Source organism: Lepidochelys kempii, chromosome 1, assembly GCF_965140265.1.
Source record: "Lepidochelys kempii isolate rLepKem1 chromosome 1, rLepKem1.hap2, whole genome shotgun sequence".
NCBI classification, from domain to species: Eukaryota; Metazoa; Chordata; order Testudines; family Cheloniidae; genus Lepidochelys; species Lepidochelys kempii.
The window spans coordinates 138,710,744-138,735,691 of record NC_133256.1 but is presented as its reverse complement, the minus strand read 5'-3'; the positions used below and the strand labels follow the sequence as shown (position 1 = coordinate 138,735,691).

At 40.9% G+C, this 24,948-nt stretch overlaps 1 protein-coding gene across 4 annotated transcripts in view; it reads left to right on the top strand.

Moving 5' to 3' along the window:
- ADGRG2 (adhesion G protein-coupled receptor G2) overlaps window positions 1-24,948 on the top strand; it is a 107,945-nt gene that overhangs the window by 43,201 nt on the left and 39,796 nt on the right. For 2 of the 4 annotated variants that reach the window (XM_073356682.1, XM_073356690.1), the window contains exons 4-18: window positions 372-425; window positions 2,511-2,543; window positions 6,188-6,235; window positions 6,338-6,364; window positions 12,001-12,042; window positions 12,921-12,965; window positions 13,070-13,102; window positions 13,372-13,410; window positions 15,050-15,091; window positions 16,678-16,749; window positions 17,233-17,253; window positions 18,137-18,193; window positions 20,952-21,022; window positions 23,281-23,354; window positions 24,767-24,806. In XM_073356682.1, the coding sequence (XP_073212783.1) occupies window positions 372-425; window positions 2,511-2,543; window positions 6,188-6,235; window positions 6,338-6,364; window positions 12,001-12,042; window positions 12,921-12,965; window positions 13,070-13,102; window positions 13,372-13,410; window positions 15,050-15,091; window positions 16,678-16,749; window positions 17,233-17,253; window positions 18,137-18,193; window positions 20,952-21,022; window positions 23,281-23,354; window positions 24,767-24,806 (698 nt within the window). The remainder of the gene's footprint in view (window positions 1-371; window positions 426-2,510; window positions 2,544-6,187; window positions 6,236-6,337; window positions 6,365-12,000; window positions 12,043-12,920; window positions 12,966-13,069; window positions 13,103-13,371; window positions 13,411-15,049; window positions 15,092-16,677; window positions 16,750-17,232; window positions 17,254-18,136; window positions 18,194-20,951; window positions 21,023-23,280; window positions 23,355-24,766; window positions 24,807-24,948) is intronic. The other 2 variants (XM_073356708.1, XM_073356699.1) reach the window with 2 other exon arrangements.

Sequence of the window (24,948 nt, the reverse complement as noted above, 5' to 3'; positions counted from 1 at the left end):
CATAATTACTGCTTTTAGTTTAGCTCAAAATATCATGTCCAGCAAAAATGAGCTGAGGTTTCTTTACATTTTCTAATACAAATTGTCTAATTTCCATAGAAAAGAGACTCTCTTTATTGGTATTAGTATGATCAGAGTGATACCTCCATATAAGGACTGTGTTGGTATTCCAAAAGAGCTTTTGTATCTCTCTCTCCTCTTGGAGCCGGAGCGGTTCTGCTAAAGTCCTTTTAGCAGTTAGGTATTGCCCTCTACTGGTGAATACTCCCAGTTAACACGATTGAATGGAAGACCAATAAAGATGGTTATATTTTTAGCTGAATAGATTCCGCTTCCTCTAACAAACTGTGTTAAATATTTTTTCTCTACAGCAAATGATGTAACTTCAAGATCATCAGTTGCAAAAACTTCAGTATCCATATCTGGTAAGAAAATCACTAACTATAACATTCTGATTATTGCAAATTTATGGCAGAGGAGTGTCCACCTCATGATAATTGAAGTAATGCAAAGAAGCTACTGTGTAAATAAGTTACTATATTTCATCAGTCTAGTTTTATTTTTTCATAAGAATAAAATTGTCTGTACCATCTAGACAAACTCTTCTATTCTTAGTGGAATCACTCCAGTTTAGCACTAACTTTCTCAGGAATGGAATGATAGATTCAAGTTGCCTGGCCAATAGCCTTTGACAGCCCACTAAATAGTGAATAATTTGTGGGGGATGGAAGGTAAGGTGAAGACAACATGGAGATTTGCTCCCACCGCACAAACGCAGCTGGTAGAAATACCAAAAATGCTTTTCAAGATGTTCAGGAATATGTTCAGGGGATAAACATCATCCATAAAAATATTATTTATAGCAGAATGTGGGTGAATAAAATTGATACACAAGCACACAGCTCGCTGTTTACTGTTTAACGCTATTGAAACTTTTTTGGCATCTGTTACTTTTTAAATAGAAATCATTTTATATATGTATGTATTTTTATTACAAAAGACAGCCTTGCTGTGCAGAATTGGTCCCTATCTGCCACATTTCCAATTAATTGAATGTCCATGCTAAACAAAATGCTGTAGCTAAGGCCAAGGTGCAATTTCCATACTGATGCCTCATTTATTGGTTGCTCACAGAATATCCCCTGTCCCACTGCCAGCTGAGACAATATCTATTAGCAATGTCCACCAGTTCTAATCCCTGCTTTTGGGTTACTCAGTTGTTCTAGAAAATTAATTGTAATCATAATAGTCCATCAGAATCCTGATAGTTGAAGGGCCATTTGTGCCAAGTTATTAATCCCATGAGCAAGGAGTAAGGGGGTACTCTGCAAGGGATTTTGTAAAATGGTAGGCCAAAATAAATTTATTTCCAAAATAATCTAACCTATGAAACAGGAGCCTTTTGTCCTCCTTTGTATCATGAAATAGGTTGCTTATGTCTTGTGTGCAATTCTCTCTTAATTGATGTAATCGTTATTCTTTAGTATATTTATCATGTTTGTTTCTTTGACGACAATCGCCTTCTTAGCAACACTTTGAAAAACATAGTACTGGTCCCTTCTGACAGATTGACAAGCAGTTGTTGTATGGAGCCCTTCGAAGTTGTCACTGAGGTGTCACATGGTACATCTGAGCTAGGTTGCCCTCTGAATGCTATTTACTTCTACACTATATTGTGTGGAAATACTTTTAAAATGTGTGTGTTCAAGAATAAGCTTTTGCATACATCCCTGACTTTCCAAAAAAGACCCCAAATTTCTGCATTTCTGTTTTATGGCTTGTATTAATATAATTTTATTTTGTTTCATGTATATAGCTGAAGTATTTATTTACATCCTTTTTCATTTGTTATCAAACACATCTTATTTGAGGTACAATAAATAATTCATATTACATATAGTTTGCCACAGTCCAGTATAATTGGGAATCTTTTTTTCAAGAGAGTCACAGGACTAGACTGGCAGGGCTATACAGGCAGGGCTGCATTCAGCAATAAAATTGTGGTGGGGAAGTTAATTGCTACTGGCCAGACTCATCTCTCTCTTTTATAAGTACTAAACAAAACCAAGGACAAAATTATCAAAAGAGCTCAGCTACTAACAACTTCAAGTCGGGCACTTAATCAGTGGCCAGGTGTCTAAAAGTACTCAACATCTATTGTTCTGAATGTCAGCTGCTGGGTATTGAATATTTTTGAAAAAGTGGCCATTTCTAGGTATTTAAATTGGATCTTGAGCTCTTGTAGTTCTGTCCTGAGTTATAGGTGATGAGCAATTGAAAATCTGGTCCCAGATTCTCACAAAAAAATGAAATCACTAATTTTATGCCTCTTCCCAAACCTTTTTCCCCTTTGGCAGAATCAGCTATTGGTATTTTTATCACCTACTCTATTAACGCTTCAGGCAAGATTTTTATTAACATATCTGATATCTAGATGTATCTACCCTATGTTTTACTTTTTATTTTATTTTTTATTACTTTTTATTATTATTGTTATATTTCTTTCACAGATACAACTTCATTAGAAAAGACAAGCACTTCAGGTGAGAATTATTCTACCCACTACAAACTGTAGAACTGGGGACAAATTCAGACCTGATGTAAGCAGACAAAACTCCATTGTGTTTAGTGAGGTTATGTGTGTTTTTAACCAGTGCTGAATTTTGCCTTAGGACAATTTTTCAAAACCTCAAAATATTTTGTTATTATTTTATTTATTATTTGTATTACCATAGCACTAGGAGCCTGAGTCAAGGACCAGGACCCCACTTTGCTAGCAGCGATTTAGCAATTCCGTAGTTATGATTACATTGGAATTTGGAGTTGTGAGAATGAAGGGTTGGCTTTTTAAAAGCTCCCAAGGAATGTCCACACTGCATTTGGGAGATAGCATAGATTTGTGCTAGTGGGGCTAGTGCTAGTGAGCTAAAAATAGCCCGGTCTCCAGCCCAGGACACAGTGTCAAAGCAATGTCTCCACAGCTATTTCTAGGGTTCTAGCATGAGTCTGTAGACCTGAACTGGGAGGTTTGCTCCCAGATGTGGTGTAAACATACTCTGAGTGACTTATGAACATAAGTCATCAGAGGAAGGATGGAATGGACTGCTTAGAACTGATGGTAAAATAATATAGGGCCTTTCACCTCTAGATCCCTGGTTCCAATCCGACCTACCTGAGTAATGTTAAAAAGGCATTAGCATGTGACTGCCATGCCCTGGCTTATGTGACTTCTTTCTGGACAATTGAATAGATCATAAAAATCACTTCAGTTTGCTGTGATTGACATCCTTCTTGGTAGCATCAGTGCAGGCCAAGGATTGAACTGGTAAAGGGATTGAACAAGCCTGTCTCACTTGCAGTGGTGGATTAGCCGCTGGGCCTATGGGGCCCGTGCCCAGGGGCCCCGGCCAACTGGCGGTCCCGGAACCAGCCACCAGGCGGGCAGGGAGGGGAAAGTCCCTGTGGCCCAACCCCACTCCCCGGCAGAAGCCAGAGGGCAGCGGTAGAAGCCCCCAGCGTTCTCCACCCCTGGCAGAAGCCAGGGGGGCAGCGGGGAAAGCCCCAGCACTGGGACCCCTGCTGCGGCCCTAGGACTGGAGAAGTGCTCGCTATCTGTCATGGCCTCAGGGCTGCGGGAGCTTTGACTCCCTGCTGTGGCCTGGGGCTGTGGCGGGGGACAGAGCTTTTCTGGTTTTGGGGCTGCAGTGACGGGGGCAGAAAGTAGCAAACAGGTTGTGGGGGGGGGGTGGAATGGAGGAGACCCTGAGTGGAACAGGGGTGGGCCCCAGGGAAGGGACAGAAAGGGGTGGGGCCATGGGCAGGGCTGAAGGTGGAAGGGGTGGGGAGGGGCCTCCCCCTCTTGCTCTGGCCCAGGGCCCCAGGAAATCTTTATCCATCTTCGCTCACCTGCTGGTGGTCCCACAAGAAGATGAGGTTCAGACACATTGCAGATAAACATAGCAGTGTATCTGTTCTGAGAATAAAGGGAAGACTTCACTTACCATGGCTGGCAATACACAATTCTTCCAAGTACCAAACAAATGTAAAAATAATCTCACCATAGTCACACTTCTTATTAATAGTACCTAACCCTAGCTGATTGACAGTCAGAGATGCCTTTTGCATATACTGAAGCTATTAGTTTGACATCACTCGATCGTTTACAGATGTCTGTCATGTTTTGAGACCTGAAGAAGAGCTTTGTGTAATTCAAAAGTTTGTCTCTCTCACTAGCAGAAGGTGGTCCAGTCAAAGATATTGCCTCACCCACCTTGTCTCGCTAATATTTTGTAATGTGGGTTGGGCCTCTTTTTTTTTTTTTTTTTTTACTTTACCAGAGGATAATAAATGCCAGAAATTTTTGACACTGGTTAGATGAGTCATATTAGAAGCTGAAGAAACAAAGTCTGTTTTTATGGAGGTGGCCCTATACTGTAAATAATACTTTAGGTAAAATGGGAACAAAATATATGCCATCCTGAGTTATGGAATTATTGCATTTTTGGTTTGTGCTCCATTGCCAGATGACATTAGAAGAAACTTTGAGGAGAGAACCAAAGGTTGAAATGTTGCATTATGTACAGATGTCAGATTGCTCACTTCATCGGATGTAGCTGTAGCTCACGAAAGCTTATGCTCAAATAAATTTGTTAGTCTCTAAGGTGCCACAAATATTCCTGTTCTTTTTGCGGATACAGACTAACACGGCTGCTACTGTGAAAGAGGTCAGATTATCTTCCTCAGAAATTAGCAGAAAATAACGTCTAAAAGGAATATTTGACCCATTTTGTAACAACAATTTAATGCGTAATTCCTACCCATCGAGAGTTAACCAGGGACAAATATAGAGCAAAACAAGTTTTCTTTGTGATTGTGTTGAGATGACTCTTATAAAGGCTGTATTACAGAGTATGTGCATTTTATTGTTAGCATTGAGGGGCATTTCCTTTTCTTCCTTGAATTTCAGGTTACAATGCCAAAGAAGCTGACTCACACCTGTAACTCATAGTTAAAAGCCATGAGTAATAGAGTGAGAATATTTTTGGCCATAATTCAAGTAGAAGAATCATGACTTACTGGTTTTATTGCTAACAGATAGGAAAGAACTGTAGAGTTTTTTTTCCTTATTAAATTAAAAGAAAAATCACAGTCAAATACAATGTGTATTAATGTACACATGCCATAGAACCTGACTTGCAAATTTCAAGCATGCTGTCCACTCTGTGGAATACCCTCACCAGGCTTTGAGGTTGAATTTGTTAGTTTCTGTAATAGATCTTGTAGCAGTTTCATGGGTCTTCCCACTAAGTGGTGTTACAGTTCAATAGATTGGAACCAGATTTGTTTCTGTGATGACAAATCACCTTGTTAGGAAGCCGTTCAGAAAAAATCATATTACTGGTGTCTACTGGCACACTGACAAGCAGTTGTGTAGAGCCCTTCAAAATAATCATTGAGATATCACAAGTTGTACCTGAGTTACATTGTCCTCTGAGCTACACTGCCCTTTGAACACTATTTACTCTTGTATTGCAATGTGGGAAAAGACATTTTAACTGTGTACATTGAAGAATAAGTTGCTGCATACATTCCTGATTTTTCCCTGCATTTCTTTGTTCCTGCTTGTATTGATATAGTTTTCTTTTGTTTCATGTATGTAGCTAAAACATTTATTTATTTCCTTTTCATTTTTAGCAAGACCAGCTAATTTGAGGCAAAATAGATATTTCATATTACATACCGTTTTCTATATTTCAATAAAATTGGTGATCTTTGCTCACCTTGACTGACAGGGCTATCACAGCTCAAGGTTGAGTTGAAACGGAAGAAAGGTGAGGAAGTTCATTGCTACTGGCCAGTCAGTACCAGACTAATCTCTGTCTTTCATGAGTACAAAAACACCAAGCGCAAAATTTTCAAAAGAACTCAATTACCAGCATCTCCCATTCAGTAACTCATTCAGATTTTCAAAAGTATTCAACACCCATTGTTCTCAATGTATACTCAGTATTTTTGAAAATCTAGCCACTTTTTTTAGGTGCTTAAATTGGAGGTTTAGCTTTTTGAAATTCTGTCCCCATTTACTGGTCTTGAGAGTTTGAAACTTTGGCCCTGACAATCTTAGAAGAAAATAATTTAATAAAGCACTAACTTTATGTTTGTCTATTTTCTTTTCTCTTTTTTCCAGCAGAATCCTCTATTGTTACTTTTATCACCTACCCCATCAATGCTTCAGGCAAGAAATTAATATTTCTCATATCTAGATCTATTTAGCTTAAGTTTTACTTTTTATTTTGTCATTTTTATAATTTTTGTATATTTTTGTTGTATTTTTCAGCTACAAGTTCAGATACAAGCACTGCAGGTGAGAATGATATGTCTTACACAAATAAAAACTGTAGAATTAAGACCAAATTCAGACGTGGTATAAGCAGACAAAACTCCATTGTGTTCAATAGGTTTGAGCTTGTATAAACCAGGGCTAAATTTGGCCAGCTTTGAACTTTGAAAAAAGGTTCATTATACTGGGTGTTTAGCCACCCCATAGGTAAGGTTGCACTGGTTGAGTTTTTTAAAAAACTGTTAAATTAATATTTTACAGTTATCCAAAATATAGTCCTTTCCCTTTCAGACAGAACTTTAAATGTGTTGCCAAAGCCAAACCATACAGGTACATGCGTATTTTTATGGAGGGTTTTTTTTTATTATTAATTTGTATGTTAGAAAATATTTAGGGCTATTGGTTCTGTTTGAAAAGTGAATTGAGTGCATTTGCTAAAACTACTTAAAATATTTTTGAATGATTATTAAATATCCAACACATTCATTATTCACATTTGTATTTTGTCTGCTACTGTGGTATATGGGCACACATTTCATGATTTAAATTGTGTCAGTAATGTTCCAGACAAGAGGGGCATCATTTACCCACTCCCCTGATCTCTGAACTTAGGGTATGTCTATACTACGAAATTAGGTCGAATTTATAGAAGTCGGTTTTTTAGAAATCGGTTTTATATATTCGAGTGTGTGTGTCCCCACAGAAAATGCTCTAAGTGCATTAACTCGGCGGAGTGCTTCCACAGTACTGAGGCAAGCGTCGACTTCTGGAGTGTTGCACTGTGGGTAGCTATCCCACAGTTCCCGCAGTCTCCGCTGCCCATTGGAATTCTGGGTTGAGATCCCAATGCCTGATGGGGCTAAAACATTGTCGCGGGTGGTTCTGGGTACATATCGTCAGGCCCCCGTTCCCTCCCTCCCTCCGTGAAAGCAAGGGCAGACAATCGTTTCACACCTTTTTTCCTGAGTTACCTGTGCAGACGCCATACCACGGCAAGCATGGAGCCCGCTCAGCTCACTGTCACCGTATATCCCCTGGGTGCTGGCAGATGTGGTACTGCATTGCTACACAGTAGCAGCAACCCATTGCCTTGTGGCAGCAGACAGTACAATACAACTGGTAGCCGTCATCGTCATGTCCGAGGTGCTCCTGGCCACGTCGGCCAGGAGCGCCTGGGCAGACATGGGCGCAGGGACTAAATTTGGAGTGACTTGACCAGGTCATTCTCTTTAGTCCTGCAGTCAGTCCTATTGAACCATCTTATGGTGAGCAGGCAGGCGATACGGATTGCTAGCAGTCGTACTGTACCATCTTCTGCCGGGCAGGCAAGAGATGAGGATGGCTAGCAGTCCTACTGCACCGTCTTCTGCCGAGCAGCCATGAGATGTGGATGGCTTGCAGTCCTTCTGCACCATCTGCTGCCAGCCAAAGATGTAAAAGATAGATGGAGTGGATCAAAACAAGAGATAGACCAGATTTGTTTTGTACTCATTTGCTTCCCCCCCCTCCCCGGTCTAGAGGACTGATTCCTCTAGGTCACACTGCAGTCACTCACAGAGAAGGTGCAGCGAGGTAAATCTAGCTATGTATCAATCAGAGACCAGACTAACCTCCTTGTTCCAATAAGAACAATAAATTCTTATTTATTGAATTTCTTATTGGCACCATTTCTTATTGGAACCCTCCATGAAGTCCTGCCTGAAATACTCCTTGATGTAAAGCCACCCCCTTTGTTGATTTTAGCTCCCTGAAGCCAACCCTGTAAGCCATGTCGTCAGTCGCCCCTCCCTCTGTCAGAGCAACGGCAGACAATCGTTCCGCGCCTTTTTTCTGTGCGGACGCCATACCAAGGCAAGCATGAAGGCCACTCAGCTCACTTTGGCAATTAGGAGCACATTAAACACCACACACGTTATCCAGCAGTATATGCAGCACCAGAACCTGGCAAAGCAATACCGGGCGAGGAGGCGACGTCAGCGCGGTCCCGTGAGTGATCAGGACATGGACACAGATTTCTCTGAAAGCATGGGCCCTGCCAATGCATGCATCATGGTGCTAATGGGGCAGGTTCATGCTGTGGAACGCCGATTCTGGGCTCAGGAAACAAGCACAGACTGGTGGGACCGCATAGTGTTGCAGGTCTGGGACGATTCCCAGTGGCTGCGAAACTTTCGCATGCGTAAGGGCACTTTCATGGAACTTTGTGACTTGCTTTCCCCTGCCCTGAAGCGCATGAATACCAAGATGAGAGCAGCCCTCACAGTTGAGAAGCGAGTGGCGATAGCCCTGTGGAAGCTTGCAACGCCAGACAGCTACCGGTCAGTTGGGAATCAATTTGGAGTGGACAAATCTACTGTTGGGGCTGCTGTGATGCAAGTAGCCCACGCAATCAAAGATCTGCTGATATCAAGGGTAGTGACCCTGGGAAATGTGCAGGTCATAGTGGATGGCTTTGCTGCAATGGGATTCCCTAACTGTGGTGGGGCTATAGACGGAACCCATATCCCTATCTTGGCACCGGAGCACCAAGCCGGCGAGTACATAAACCGCAAGGGGTACTTTTCCATAGTGCTGCAAGCTCTGGTGGATCACAAGGGACGTTTCACCAACATCAACGTGGGATGGCCGGGAAAGGTACATGACGCTCGCATCTTCAGGAACTCTGGTCTGTTTCAAAAGCTGCAGGAAGGGACTTTATTCCCAGACCAGAAAATAACTGTTGGGGATGTTGAAATGCCTATATGTATCCTTGGGGACCCAGCCTACCCCTTACTGCCATGGCTTATGAAGCCGTACACAGGCAGCCTGGACAGTGGTCAGGAGCTGTTCAACTACAGGCTGAGCAAGTGCAGAATGGTGGTAGAATGTGCATTTGGACGTTTAAAGGCGCGCTGGCGCAGTTTACTGACTCGCTTAGACCTCAGCGAAACCAATATTCCCACTGTTATTACTGCTTGCTGTGCGCTCCACAATATCTGTGAGAGTAAGGGGGAGACGTTTATGGCAGGGTGGGAGGTTGAGGCAAATCGCCTGGCTGCTGGTTACGTGCAGCCAGAAACCAGGGCGGTTACAAGAGCACAGAAGGGCGCGGTACGCATCAGAGAAGCTTTGAAAACCAGTTTCATGACTGGCCAGGCTACGGTGTGAAAGTTCTGTTTGTTTCTCCTTGATGAAACCCCCCGCCCCTTGGTTCACTCTACTTCCCTGTAAGCTAACCACCCTCCCCACCTCCCTTCGATCACCACTTGCAGAGGCAATAAAGTCATTGTTGCTTCACATTCATGCATTCATTATTCATTCATCACACAAATAGGGGGATGACTACCAAGGTAGCCCAGGAGGGGTGGTGGAGGAGGGAAGGAAAATGTCACACAGCACTTTAAAAGTTTACAACTTTAAAATTTATGGAATGCCAGCCTTCTGTTTTTTGGGCAATCCTCTGGGGCAGAGTGGCTGGTTGGCCGGAGGCCCCCCCACCGCGTTCTTGGGCGTCTGGGTGAGGAGGCTATGGAACTTGGGGAGGAGGGCGGTTGGTTACACAGGGGCTGTAGTGGCAGTCTGTGCTTCAGCTGCCTTTGCTGCAGCTCAACCATACACTGGAGCATACTGGTTTGGTCCTCCAGCAGCCTCAGCACTGAATCCTGCCTCCTCTCATCACGCTGCCACCACATTTGAGCTTCAGCCCTGTCTTCAGCCCGCCACTTACTCTCTTCAGCCTGCCACCTCTCCTCCCGGTCATTTTGTGCTTTCCTGCACTCTGACATTATTTGCCTCCACGCATTTGTCTATGCTCTGTCAGTGTGGGAGGACAGCATGAGCTCAGAGAACATTTCATCATGAGTACGTTTTTTTTTCTTTCTAATCTTCACTAGCCTCTGGGAAGGAGAAGATCCTGTGATCATTGAAACGCATGCAGCTGGTGGAGAAAAAAAAGGGACAGCGGTATTTAAAAAGACACATTTTATAAAACAGTGGCTACACTCTTTCAGGGTAAACCTTGCTGTTAACATTACATACATAGCACATGTGCTTTCGTTACAAGGTCGCATTTTGCCTCCCCCCCACCGCGTGGCTACCCCCTCAACCCTCCTCCCTCCCTGTGGCTAACAGCGGGGAACATTTCTGTTCAGCGATAGACAAACAGCCCAGCAGGAACAGGCTCCTCTGAGTGTCCCCTGAAGAAAAGCACCCTATTTCAACCAGGGGACCATGAATGATATCTCACTCTCCTGAGGATAACACAGAGAGATAAAGAACGAATGTTGTTTGAACGCCAGCAAACATACACTGCAATGCTTTGTTCTACAATGATTCCCGAGTACATGTTACTGGCCTGGAGTGGTAAAGTGTCCTACCATGGAGGACGCAATAAGGCTGCCCTCCCCAGAAACCTTTTGCAAAGGCTTTGGGAGTACATCCAGGAGAGCTGCGAATGCCAGGGCAAATTAATCCTTTCACATGCTTGCTTTTAAACCATGTATAGTATTTTAAAAGGTACACTCACCGGAGGCCCCTTCTCCACCTGCCGGGTCCAGGAGGCAGCCTTGGGTGGGTTCAGGGGGGTACTGGCTCCAGGGTCCAGGGTGAGAAACAGTTCCTGGCTGTCGAGAAAACCGGTTTCTCCGCTTGCTTGCTGTGAGCTATCTACAACCTCCTCCTCATCATCATCTTCTTCGTCCCCAAAACCTGCTTCCATGTTGCCTCCATCTCCATTGAAGGAGTCAAACAACATGGCTGGGGTAGTGGTGGCTGACCCCCCTAAAATGGCATGCAGCTCATCATAGAAGCGGCATGTTTGGGGCTCTGACCTGGAGTGGCCGTTCACCTCTCTGGTTTTCTGATAGGCTTGCCTCAGCTCCTTTAGTTTCACGTGGCACTGCTTCAGGTCCCTGTTATGGCCCCTGTCCTTCATGGCCTGGGAGATTTTTGACAAATGTTTTGGCATTTCGAAAACTGGAATGTAGTTCTGATAGCACGGATTCCTCTCCCCATACAGCGATCAGATCCCGTACCTCCCGTTCAGTCCATGCTGGAGCTCTTTTGTGATTCTGGGACTCCATTATGGTCACCTCTGCTGATGAGCTCTGCATGGTCACCTGCAGCTTGCCACGCTGGCCAAACAGGAAATGAGATTCAAAAGTTCGCGGTTCTTTTCCTGTCTACCTGGCCAGTGCATCTGAGTTGAGAGCGTTGTCCAGAGCGGTCACAATGGAGCACTCTGTGATAGCTCCCGGAGGCCAATACAGTCGAATTGTGTCCACAGTACCCCAAATTTGACCTGGCAAGGCCGATTTAAGCACTAATCCGGGGTGGAGTAAGGAAATCGATTTTAAGAGCCCTTTAAGTCGAAATAAAGGGCTTCATCGTGTGGACGGGTGCAGGTTTACATCAATTTAACGCTGCTAAATTCGACCTAAAGTCCTAGTGTAGACCAGGGCTTAGAGACAAATGAGCTAATTCTCTTTTCACATGCAAAAGTTTTATTCTGAAGTAACTCAATCATCTTTTATAAGAAGTTATTATGTATTAATGCTAGGGCAAACAGGAGGAGAGTCTGAAATAAACATGGGAACGAGACCTGGCAGCTCATTTAAATGATCAGTATTATATTGGCTTGTTATCAGAAATTCTTATATTTAATTTATTTATTTTTTCTACAGAAACTACTAATATCCCTGAATTTAACTTCTCCACAACAGTAGGTAAGGCTGTATATTGCTGTTAAATTGTATTTTGAGTGGCATAAAAGCGTGGTTTATGAGCTGTGGGAGTCTATGTTCTAATATTTTGAATATTATTTTTTAATATTGTATTTCACATTAGCAATCAGTCTTACTGTGGGCCAAGTTCATATGATTTCATTGTGTGTATATACATGAGAACTGAGATTGTAAACCTACAGGATCCTTTCATAAAACATTCAGTAACTGAAATAAATGGATTTAATGTTACAGTTTTATCTGAATTTCCCAACTTGTGTTTGATAAAAATTTTCACCTCAACATTGGCTTTCTCTGTTCCTGCTTCTATGGATACATTTTCTTCTATTTTATGTATATAGCTGAAGCAATTATATGCATCCTTTTTCAATTTTTAGCAAAAATGGCTAGGAACAATGGACAATTATATGACCATGTTACACATAATTTACCACAATTCAGAACAATTGGTAATCTTTGCAAGAGAGTCACAGGACTAGACTGGTAGGGCTGTCACAGCTTCAGTAGAAGAATGGTGGGGAAGTTCATAGCTACTGGGCAGGCTGTACCGGACTAATCTGCTATACATGGGGCAAATATCCAAGGGCAAAATTTTCAAAAAAAGCTCAGTTACCAGCAGTCCCCATTCAAGCACTCATTCAGATGTTCAAAAGTATTCAGCACCTCTTGTTCTCAGTGGGTTCTAGGTATTTTTGAAAATCTGGCCACTTCCTTCAGGTGCCTAAACTGGAGTCTTAACTTTTTGAAATTCTGTCCCCAGTTGTGGGCATAGTAAGCTTAAAAATCTGCCCACATTTTCTTACAAACAAAAATTTAAGCACTAATGTTATGCTTCTCTATTTTTATTTATTTTGCTGCAGAATCCTCAATTGTTACTTTTATCACCTACCCCATTAATGCTTCAGGCAAGATTTTCTTAACATTTCTCATATTTTGATGTATTTAGCTTATGTCTTACCTTTTTATTGTGAACATTTTAACTTTTTTCTATTTTTGTTCTATTACTCAGATACAACTTCACTAGAAAGATCAAGTGATGAAGGTGAGAATTATTTTACACAAATACAAAGTTTAGAATGAGAGCCAAATTCAGATCTGGTGTAAGAGACAAAACTCTCTTATATTCAGTAAGGTTGTACTTGTTTAAACTAGTGTTAAATTTGGCCCATGATCATTATTTTCACAATCTTAAAAATGTTTATCATATTGGCTGGTTAGCCACCCCCCTTCATTAAGTTTGCATTATTAGAGTTTTTAAAATATAAAATACATATGATACTGTTAATCAAAAGAAACTCCTTTCCTTTTTAGATAGAACTATAAGTGTATGGCCGGAGCCAAACCAGACAGGTAATGCTTATCTTTACATAGTATTTTTCTCCTTTTTTTTGTATTTTAGAAATTATGGAGGAATGCTGGTTCTGTGTTGAACAGTGAATTCAGTAAGATTGCTGTGACCAAGGTCCCAGTGGAGCCACGCTGAGATTACTCAATTAGGGCAAACTGCAAAGAATGGGGCAGATAATCCCCAAAACTGGTGGTTATTCTGATACTTTAGATTTACCAAGCCAGCAACAATATCTTACTACAATATCTTACTTGTTACCCAGAAGCCAAAAACACAGTTCCCTTAAAGTAACCCAGCCTTGGGCTTCCACCCAGACTGCCAAGTCACATATGATGAGGATTACTGAAAATCTTGTTCATCATATGAAAAAGTTCTACCAATTCCAAAGGATCAGACACATTACCCATCAAGTTAAAGAATATCTCGGATCGTACCCAAATACATACTTACAGCCAATTCTTATTAACTAAACTAAGATTTATTAAAAGAAAAGAGAGAGAGTATTGGTTAAAAGATCATTATACATACAGAAATGCATAGAGTCCTTAGGTCAGTTTCATAGTAGAGATGGTGAGCTTCAGAGTTGCAAAGAATCCTTTCCAGAATCAGTTTATCAGGTTATAGTCCAATATCCACTTTGAATATCAGGGTGATTCAGAATGCACTGGAGACCACAGTCTTGCGACTTAAACGTCCCCTGAGAAAGTTTAAGCAAATCTGAGATGAAAGGATCAGCTCCCAAAAGCCCTTTACACATTTTCCAGACAGCATGCAGTCCTTGGGTAAAGAATAGTTGCTTTGAAGAAGAATTACCTATTTCCTATGTATACACAGGTAACTAGTCGCATTCATCAGCATAAGGTAATTATGCATAAAGAGGTTCATAGACAGTTTGCTACAAGCTTCAAAGAGAAGTATAGACAATGAAATTACACACCCAAGTTCCATCTAAATGTTAATATTCCCATTTATCTGTGCATCAATAGATATAGAAACAGACAGGAACCATCTATTTACATGGCTAAAATCTAACAAGATATAAGTAAACACATACAATTAGTACTACCTCTAATTCTCTAACAATACAGGTTTGCATTTCAAAGCTCTAGTCTATTTAACATGGCTATGTTAGTTATTTATAAGGAATAGCCCTAATTACCATTTATCTACTTCTCTAATATGTCTTTAAATGCTGAATTTGGGTCATTTAGCTAGCAAGTTACTTAATCCTTTCTGGCTCTGTGTCATAATTGCTAAAACTACTCAAAATATTTTTGAAACAATTTTAAATATCCACCTCCTTCATTACACACATTTATAAGGTGTCCACCATGGTGGAATATGGGAATATGTTTCATGGTTTAAACTGGGTCAATCTTATTCTAAACAAGGAGGACATAATTAACTCACTTTCCTGATCTCTGAATTTAGAGACAGAGGCCTAATTCTTCTTTCACTTGCAAAAGTTTTATTCTGAAGTAACTCACTCATCTTTTAAAAGAAATTATTACTGATTCATGCAAGTGCAAACAAGAGGAGAGTCTGAACTAGAAATCGGAAAGTGACTTGCAGCTCATTTATATGACCAGTATTTCACAGGCTTTTTATTAGAAATTCTTGTATTTATTTTTTTTTCTGCAGAAACTACTAATATCCCTGAATTTAACTTCTCCACAACAGCAGGTAAGGCTGTTATATCCTTGTTAAACTCTATTTTGAGTGGCAGAAAAGGATGATTTCTGAGCTTTGGGAGTCTATGATCAAGTATTCTGAATATGACTTTTTTTATTATGGTATTTCATATGAGCAATCAGTCTTGTTTTATATCGTGTTCATATGATTTCATTGCATATACGTGAAAGTTGAGATTTTAACCCTACAGGCCCTATCATAAAACATGCAGTAACTGAAAGGGATAAATTTAACATTGCTATTGAACCCCTATCTTTGAATTTCGTAACTTCTGTCTGATTAAAATGTTCCCATTAATGTACTGTAGTTTTAGCAGCTACTATCTGCTGCACAGATAATCCACAGGCTCCAAAATACCTGAAAGCCTCCAATTCAGCTATTGACAAGGCCCAGCTTGACTCAGTTTATTATATCTGTCAAGATCACACAGTTTGTTTTGATTGGTTGCTGTTATCCAGTGAAGCCTTTAGGATAAGGTAATGGGAGCATGAATTGAGGCCATGATTCAGTAAAGCACAAATCCATTTATCTCACAGAGTAGAACAGGAAGTATGGAACAATCTTTCAGAACAAGAGAGGGCTGTGTGGTCGTAGAACCCGTGTTGTTCTGCTGTACCTGCGTGTGAAAGGGGTAGTGTCCCTATGATGAGTTATGCATCTCTAGTATGGAGTGCAGCTCAGACCTGCAGTGGCAGCACGCAAACAGTATTTCTGGTGGTTGGGGCATCAGTGTGTGGAGGGGCAAGGGTTTACGATATGCTGGGCCAGGAACCATGTTTCTTGGAAAAAAAACCAAATTGTTTTTAAATTGGTTGAGGATATCAAAACTGAGTTCAAAACAAGTTTGGAAATTAGTATCTTCTAACCTATGTATGAATCTAACAGATTGGGTTATCCTGAGTGGATTAGGCACTGGCTTTAAACTATTCAGCAGACACAATTTGAATCACAGTGTGAACATAGAATAAAAGAAAATCACAATGATGATGGCCAGCAGGTTTTGCAGGGTTGAGGCATAAAAGCATGTAGATAGCCCCCAAACTTGCTCTATGGCATTTATTGCATCCTTACGATTTATTATTTTCATTATGGTAGCACAGGCAGACTCTAAACAAGATGAGGGCCTCATTGTGCTAAGGCACAACCTTTTCAGAGTACTGTATCCCTGCAGGAGTCTGATGTGTCTTGTGTATCCCCAAGTTTCACCTCACTTAAAAACTAATTGCGTACACAGACACATAAAAATACAATAGTGTCACAAGCACACTATTACTGAAAAACTGCTTACTTTCTCATTTTGTCTATATGAAATTAAGTTTGTACTGACTTCACTAGTGCTTTTTACGTAGCCTGTTGTAAAACTAGGCAAATATCTAGATAAGCTGATGTACCCCCAGGGGTATGCGTACCCCTGGTTGAGAACACTAAGGCACTGTATCAACACAGAGAAAGAGACAAATCCATTCTTGTCAGCTTTGTGCTACTATCTAAATTATCTAAACTGAGTCTTTCTAATGTATTGCTTTTAATACAGTGTTAACTATTTTAATAAATTCAGTTACCTTTATTTCTTTTAGGGAAATTATCTGCAAATATAACCTTCAATGTAACTGACAGTGTTACTCTACCAACTACTGCCAATACGAATGGTAAGTGGCAAACTTATTTTAATTTAAAAAGTGAGCTGAGTGTGTTAGTATTTTTGTAATACTGTATAATGAAGTGAGTTTATAAAATAATTAAAGCTTCACACAATGTTTAAAAAGTGCCCCACAGGCCAGGCGTAGAACCTTTTACTTTTGTAAAATAGGTTTAAAACTGTATCATGCAACAATCTAAAGTCACGACCTTCAGATGGCTGTCCATCTACTAAAGTAAAAAAAAAAAAAAGTGCATTACATAGATTAGCCCTGTTTATTATGTAGCACAAAAAACATAAACCAGGATTCCCATTTGGCATGTGATGATAACTTCAGCAGAGAAATCAGGAATTGATTGGGAATGAAGACTGAACTACTGCCTCACCCCAAGAAGTGGTGCCTACACAAAAGGATTGAGGAGGGTTGGTTAAGTAGGGTGTGGAAGCTTGCAGTGTCATTGGCTGAGCTGATTATTGTTTGGTTTCTTTGTAGGTATAAGTAGTTGTAAAAATGGTAAGTATGTGACTTACTGTATATGCAAACATATTGTACCATGTGAAAGAAAAAAAAATTCATATCACCATAGGATAAAATAATGGGATGGACCAAAAAGAATAGTTTTTGAATCTCATGTGTTCATGAAATAAATAGCCAGAGTAAGACCATCAAAAACACATGATAGTTTTTAAAGTGGTTGAGCATAGTAGTATGTTAAGAGTCTGTTCAAGATATGCTGATTTATATTACATTGTGGTGCATAGTATATTAACCTTATTAGCTTAACTACACATGTTTGTTTAATTTAATATTCAACAACAAAACTGTCCAGATAAATGGGCCTTTTCTTCACTCTTTGCACCTGGAAAGTTGTAATATGGATTACAGAAATGAATGTCTTATTTCATTGTTTAGAGAAGTAGCTGCTTTACCCGACTTTGGATGATGTCTGTCTGTCTGTGTATCTAATATGATACTAAATTAACTTCCCATTCTAAGTATAGGGAATCAGTGGCACATTGTCTCAGATACTAGTTTGTGGAAAATATAATTGCTGCTTTGTTTTCTTCTATTAAATGGTGATCACTAAAATATGTTTTTATTATATATAGCGAGAGTATGTTTATGTGTATGTGTGTAGATATATTATGTAGTTATGCTGGGGGAAGAGTTACAGAACAATTTAGGTAGATATACATTACATCTGAATACTGGGACTTAGATACCCTTTGATAGGTGCCTTACAAACACCAATAAAGCATAGATAAAATGTAAAATATTTTGTAAACCTCAAGACATTTAAGTTTATACAGACATTCATCATTTAAAAACATAATATATAAATACATATGTTGAACAAGATTACATTTGAATTCAACTGTATTAATTTTTTTTGCAGAAACAAAACTATCTGATAACAACTTACATAATTTATCAGCCATCTGTAATGATTCAGGTTAGTGGGTTTTTTCCTTAAGTGTATCATATCCAAATATTTATCTCTTCTGAGCAGTGAGGCATACATGCAATATATTTATAAAATCTCTAAAATATCCTAGGTTTGAAATTCTTATATCCTGGTTGCCAACCTAGAAAAAACAAGTATGTAACTTTCTCTTACAAAATCATGTGCAATATTAAAAATAATATTCAAGAAAATATTTTCTGAGTTTGTATTTCACAAGTTTAATACTGAAGGAAAATTATTAAATTTATAATTTCTCTCATCCACATGTAAATGTAAAGTTTACATACTACTAGTACCTATCATTATCAAGCTTAGGAAATGCAAAGAATGCATTTAAAATTGTATTATAATAATAATATCATTAATGTTATTTTAAACCAGGGGTGGGCAAACCATGGCCCATGGACTGGATCCGGCCCCTCAGAGCTTTGGATCCAGCGGATGGGATTACCACCCCCATGGTGCTACGGGCCCCATGCCACTCCGGGAAGCGGCTGGCACCACATCCCTGCGGCCCCTGTTGGGGGCCGGGGAGGGCAGGGTAGAGGGCTCCGCACGCTGCTCTTGCCAGTGGATACCTCCCCCGAAGCTCCCATGGGCCGGGAACAGGGAACCACGGCCAATGGGAGCTTCGAGGGAGGTACCCACAGGCAAGAGCAGTGCACAGCGCCCTCTGCCCCCCCGCCCCCAGGGGCCACAGTGATGTGGTGCCAGCCGCTTCCTGGAGTGGCACGGGGCCGGGGCAGAGACCAGGGAAGGCAGGCAGGGAGCCTGCCCTGGCCCTGGTGCGTGCCACTGCCACCCTGGAGCCGCTCCAGGGAAGCGGCACCAGGCCGGAGCCCGCACCCCGAACTCCTCCTGCACCCCTGCACCCCAACCCCCTGCCCTGAGCCCCCTCCCGCATTGTGCACCCCCTCTTGCACCCCAACCCCCTGCCCTGAGCCCCCTCGTATACCCCGCACCCCTTCTCTGCCCCAACCCCTTGCCCTGAGCCCCTTCCTGCACACTGCACCTCCTCCCACACCCCACACTCCCTCCTGCACCCCTACCCCCTGCCCCTGCCTTACATTCATGGCCCTGCATGCAATTTCCCCACCCAGATGTGGCCATCAGGCCAAAAAGTTTGCCCACCTCTGTTTTAAACAGACAGTAAAATAGTGTTATATTTAAAAATAAGGATAAAAAGGAAACAATAGAAAGCATATGTAAGTATTGAGGGAGCACTGTAATATGTTCAAAGTTAGATGTATTACACAATACAATACAATATGAAAATTAAAACTAAGGAAACTAAAATTGACAGACTCATAATTAAGAGGGATTTTGAAGAGCCAAGACATAAAAACAAATAAGAGATTTGTTAGGTATATTGGCAGCAGAAAACCTCTTGATGGGTCCACTGGACTATTGGGAAGTAAAGATAGAAATTAAAGAGCGTGAGGACTTTTCAGAGAAACTAAATGATGTCTTTGTATCATTACTGATTCAAAGAAATAATTTAGCTTCTCTGCAAAGACCACACAGTCCGCTGGGAAGATATCTTTTTCCCTTTAGTGACGTTTTTTCAAAGATTGTGAAGTAAAAAAGGAAGGTGCTATGAAAAACTGATAAATTAAAGAACAAGAATCAGTTGGTGTACATCCAAGAGCTCTGAATGAAATATCTGAGCATCTATTAGAAGTATAAAATCTCTCATTAAAATTAGCTACTCCAAGTGAAGTTAACAAATGTACTCATTTTTAAAAAAGGATCTAAAGGTCAACTTGGAATTGCAGACCAATAGGCCTTACTTCAGTACCAGGAACAGAGGTTGAAAGATGGATTAGAAAAATACTTATAGAACACTTAGATGAAAGTGATATGATATGGACAAACAAGCATGGCTTCTGGAAAGGAAAAGTGTACTTCTCTAAGCTACTTTGAGCGTGTCAACAAAAGAATGGATAAAGGAGTATTTGTTGGCACATATTTGGATTTTCAAAAATCAAAAAGTTTTGTTAAGGAAATTATCTAGTCATGCATTGAGAGGGAAAGTACCATCATGTTCCCCTGGTACAGAGCTGCCTAAAGATGACATAGCAAGCTGTATATGGTGAGCCTTGAGTGGCGCACAGCTGACGTAGCGACTCATATATGACACTCCCAGTCCCAGTAATCATGGCTGGTCTAAGAGCCTTTGGAGCCATTGGCTGATGGTTTTAAATTAGAGTAGCCTAAAGGCTACTCTAATTTACACTGACACTGGACCAGTGCCTAGACTTCCCTATTCCCTTCAGCAACACCCCGACTGGTCACAAGGGGGGACTCATACAGGAGTCACTACATCATCAGTATGCCACTAGAAGATTCCCCCTAAACTAGCCTGAAACATATAGAGCAGATTAAAATTGGGGAAGCAGTATAAAGCTGTCCTTATGCAGCTCAAGGTCTGGGTCACTGTGTGTGCAGTCTAGTTTTTCTATCTTGAAAATGATACAGGAGAAATGGAGTTCAGAGATGGGCAGCAAAAAATATTAGAGACCAAGAGAAACTAAAGATATTGGGAATATTTAGTTTAGGTAGGAAATGAATAAGCATGGCAAAAGAATACAGAATAATGAATGGTACAGAGAAGGTAGATTCAATCCTCTTATTTATCTTCTCACATAATACAAAACAAGTGAAATGTATAGTTCTCAAAATGGTTCTAAATCAAGCAGTTAACCATGAACATTATTATTAACTTTGTTTGTCTTTTTGTATTTAGTTTTCTACATGGGCTCTGTAAAATTTCAGTACAGTGAAAAAAGCAATAACACTTCTGTAAGTGTTGAAATAGTAAGTCCTAAGAATTTTTTTATCCATTCTCCAGTCTATCCATTTAAATTAATCTTATCCTAATATGATTTTTAAAATGTTTTGTAAATTGTTAACTCTTGTATCACAATTTGCTTCACAATCTCTAATGGTTCGTTTGGTACCATATCTATGTAATAGATGCCCGATGTCCCTTTCAGAAAAATGTCCGCTATGTGCAGTAAACCTAGAAATATTAGTTGTTGATGTGATGCTTCCCAGAGGTACCCAGGGCTGTGGTGCACCTTGCTATGACCTGCCTTTAGCATAAGGAAGTCTTGTCTGTGCCTGTTGTGTATCAGCTCCCTTTCTCCACTGACCATGGGCAGCACAAGTGCTCCCCATGAGGCTTCACAGACCCAGCTGTTAATTTACAGGTTAGCAAATGTTACACCTCAGCCCTGAGTGTCTCCCTGAAGTATCCAGCCTCAGTCCACTGCTTTCAAAGAAACAGTACACCCCAGCTTACCAGTTCCACCTCAGATCACCACTAAACTTAGTACAGAGCATTAAGATAAGTTTGTAGTGAAATCAAGTATAAGTTTATTTAACAAAGCATAGTGATTCAAGTAATAGCAAGTAGAAGTGTTGGAAACAAATATTTACATATAAAATAAAGTAACCCACATTCTAGACTAACCATGTATTGATCACCCAAAGTCCTTCAGTGGTTTAGAGCCAGGCTTGGATGACCCTCCTTACACGAAACAAGCATGCTGTCAGCTTTCCTTCTCAGTGAAGGACTCAGTGTGTTTTTTTGAGATATACCAGTGCTGTCATTCATCTTTATTCATAAATAGGACCCCCTGTTGTTTATTTATTCCTGTAGATTTCCTCTCTTGTAGATTTCACAATCTTGTCTTTTGCCTGTGGCTCAGTATGCAAACAGACCTACACTGGGAGGTGTGCAACAGAAAAATGGCCAGACAGAGCGATAGGTGTCTGTTACCTCCCGCCTGAAAAGAGAGTTTCTGGGATATATCACCTCCTGGTGAGAGGGGCAGTGGGTATCCACAGTGGGTCCAGGCTGTGGCCCTGCCCATGCTCCCCCGTGAAGCCAGTGGAGGCTCAGCTCCAGCCGTGGCCTGGAGCTCAGGCTCAGCCAGTGGCTAGGGCAGCCAGGGGCAGCTCAGGCCAGTTGGCGGGTGTTGGGCCCACTATTGTGGCCCAGGGCAGCCAGCAGGGGTTGGACCAGCCAAGTTGGCCCTGGGCAGCTCAGGTATCAGAGACGCCGGTGGTGGTTACGCCAACCGCCTTGGTCTGAGGCAGCTCAGGGGTCAGACCCACAGGTGGGGGTCGGGCCAGCTGGGGCAGCTCGGGCTGGCATAGCTGGCATGGCTTGGGCTGGCCCAGGGGTTGGATCAGGCTGGCCAGGGTCAGGCTGCCCGGGGTGGCTTGGGCAGTCCAGGAGTCAGGCCCGCCAGTGTGGCCTGGGACGGCCAATGGGGGTTGGGCCAGCCAGGGTGGCCTGGGGTAGCTCAGGTCTCGGGCCTGCTGGCAGGGGTTGGGCCAGCTGGGAGGCCGGAGCAGCTGGAGTGTGCCAGTTAGCACAGATTGGGCTGTGGGATGCTTGGGACTCCAGCTGTGGGGAGAGTAGGGACTCGGTGGGGGGAAAGGGGGCCTCGGGTGGAAGGGATGGGGCCAGCGGGCTAGCCTCCCCAAAGGGCGGGTTCACCCGCTGCTCATACCTGGTGACCTCTCTTAACTCCAAGACCTTAAGAACATTGTTTTCCATATAGTTATATAATTCCTTAAATATTCTTAAATATTCCTTAAATATTTTCACTCCATGCATCTGAAGAAGTGGGTTTTTTACCCACAAAAGCTTATGCCCAAATAAATCTGTTAGTCTTTAAGGTGCCACCAGACTCCTTGTTGTTTTTTGTGGATACAGACTAACATGGCTACCCTTGTGATACAATGATTATGAATACCCGTGGGTTACTGGTTTTCGGTAGACACCTCACCTGCCACCCTTCGGTGAACTATCCTGCATATATCTGGCCCAGGGGATCCCTCAAAAACCCTATATACCCCCTGTGCTCTCTGCCAACTGGCATCCAGTGGTTCCTGGGTCACAGCTCTTAAGATGTCTGTTAAATCATGTTTTACAGTATGCTCATGATGAGTGCTTTTAACCTTTGCAATTTCAGACTGTTGGGTTGAGTAAGATGTACATTTTAAAAAAATTCTATAAGAATTGTATTTTTAATTATTATTTGAATCTGTGTTTCTAACAGATTGATGATGTAACCAGCAGCCATAAAGTTACAAAATTAATTCCATTTACCACACCTAATCTACAAGAATCAAAGTAAGTGACTTATAATTATCATCATAAGTTGATTCTTCAAATTCTGCTGAATAGTGGTTGTATTTAAGATTAAGCGAGAACTGTTTGTGTCATCAGTAGGTTTTTCACTTCTCATTATTCCTGTATTTATTCTAGAATGAATAATAGTTTAAGGAATGTATACGGAATTTCAGTATTTTCTCACAGCATGAGTAAAATTTACATTGCTTAGACTATTCTTAGTTTTAGTTTTATGTATTGGTGTTTTGATATTTTACAAATAGTATTATTTGCTATCCTTATTTAGACTCTTATCCTGCAACTTCAGTGGTGCTCCTTATTTAGACTCTTGTCCTGCAAATGCAGGGGTCTATCTTCATGGAGTCCTTTGCAGGATCAGGGCCTTAGTAAGAAAATAACAAAGTGTGTTGAAGCTGTATAAAATTCACCATGTGTACTGACAGGCTGATTAAAGGGAAAAAATCTGATCACTTGTATGTTATCAGCTGTGAATTCAAATGTGGGTGTTCATCAGGAAAACCCAGTTTTGGTCTCATTCTGCCTAGAAAATGAAATATTATTGTGCTTATGATTGCCTACATGAATTTGTCACATTCACCTTGTTCTGTTTTGGACTCTGGTGCCACTTCTTCTTTCATAATATTCCGAAGATATGTACTTTGCTTTCTTTGCAAACATCCAAAACCTTGGTTGGGCAAAACAAAGCTGATAAGATCATTTTCCTGGCCATTACTCTACTCAAATTCCCCCCTCTTTGACTCTCTCTGCTGGCTCTTCCTGTTTCACTGCATCAAATTCAAAGTTGGAATAGCATGGGTTTGAGCAAGGTTGAAGTGGTAAGCTAGAGATTGGAATTCAGAAAAATTCCCTTGCAAGTTGGTGCTTATTCTATAGTTGAAGGACAGATCTTGTTTACAGAAGGAGCCTACAGGACTCTTCTGTTCCCATGCCCTGCTTCAATTACAAGTTCTGACTGTGTTCCACATACTTGCTCATTAGCGGAACATGAGTCAGAAATTGTCTATTGCTCAATATTAAATTACTTTAAAATAAGTGAATTGACGATAATAAAATAAGTTTATGTGGGTGTGATGACAGAGGATTAAACTTAAATTCCTCTGACATTGTCAAGTAGCAAACAGGAATTATAGGGCTTCATCCAAAATGCCAATCAATTCTTTTGTTTACAAATACTGTTTACTACAATATTAGAAATTTGCACCATTAAAGTAATTATACAATTTTAAAATATGATTTTGAGTTAGCATGTTAGGAAATCATTGCCAAGTAAATTTCAAAGAACATTTCAAGAACTAAAATTCTTTTAGTTCCTACCATTTTAACTTCTGTTAATATCTTCTTTATAAACATAAGTAGAATCCACCATTTATAGTTAACCTTTGCTTTTAAAGAATTTCAGAATTCAACAAAACATTGCAAGAACAAAGTGAGGTAAGCACTTTTATTTGTGTGCCTATTTGTTATTATAGCCATTTGGAAAAGTGAACTTCCTATTTATTTCTGATATTCTCAGTATCTGATGATCAAACATGTTTTCTACTGAAAGAATAATTAAGTTTTATTTTATTTTTCC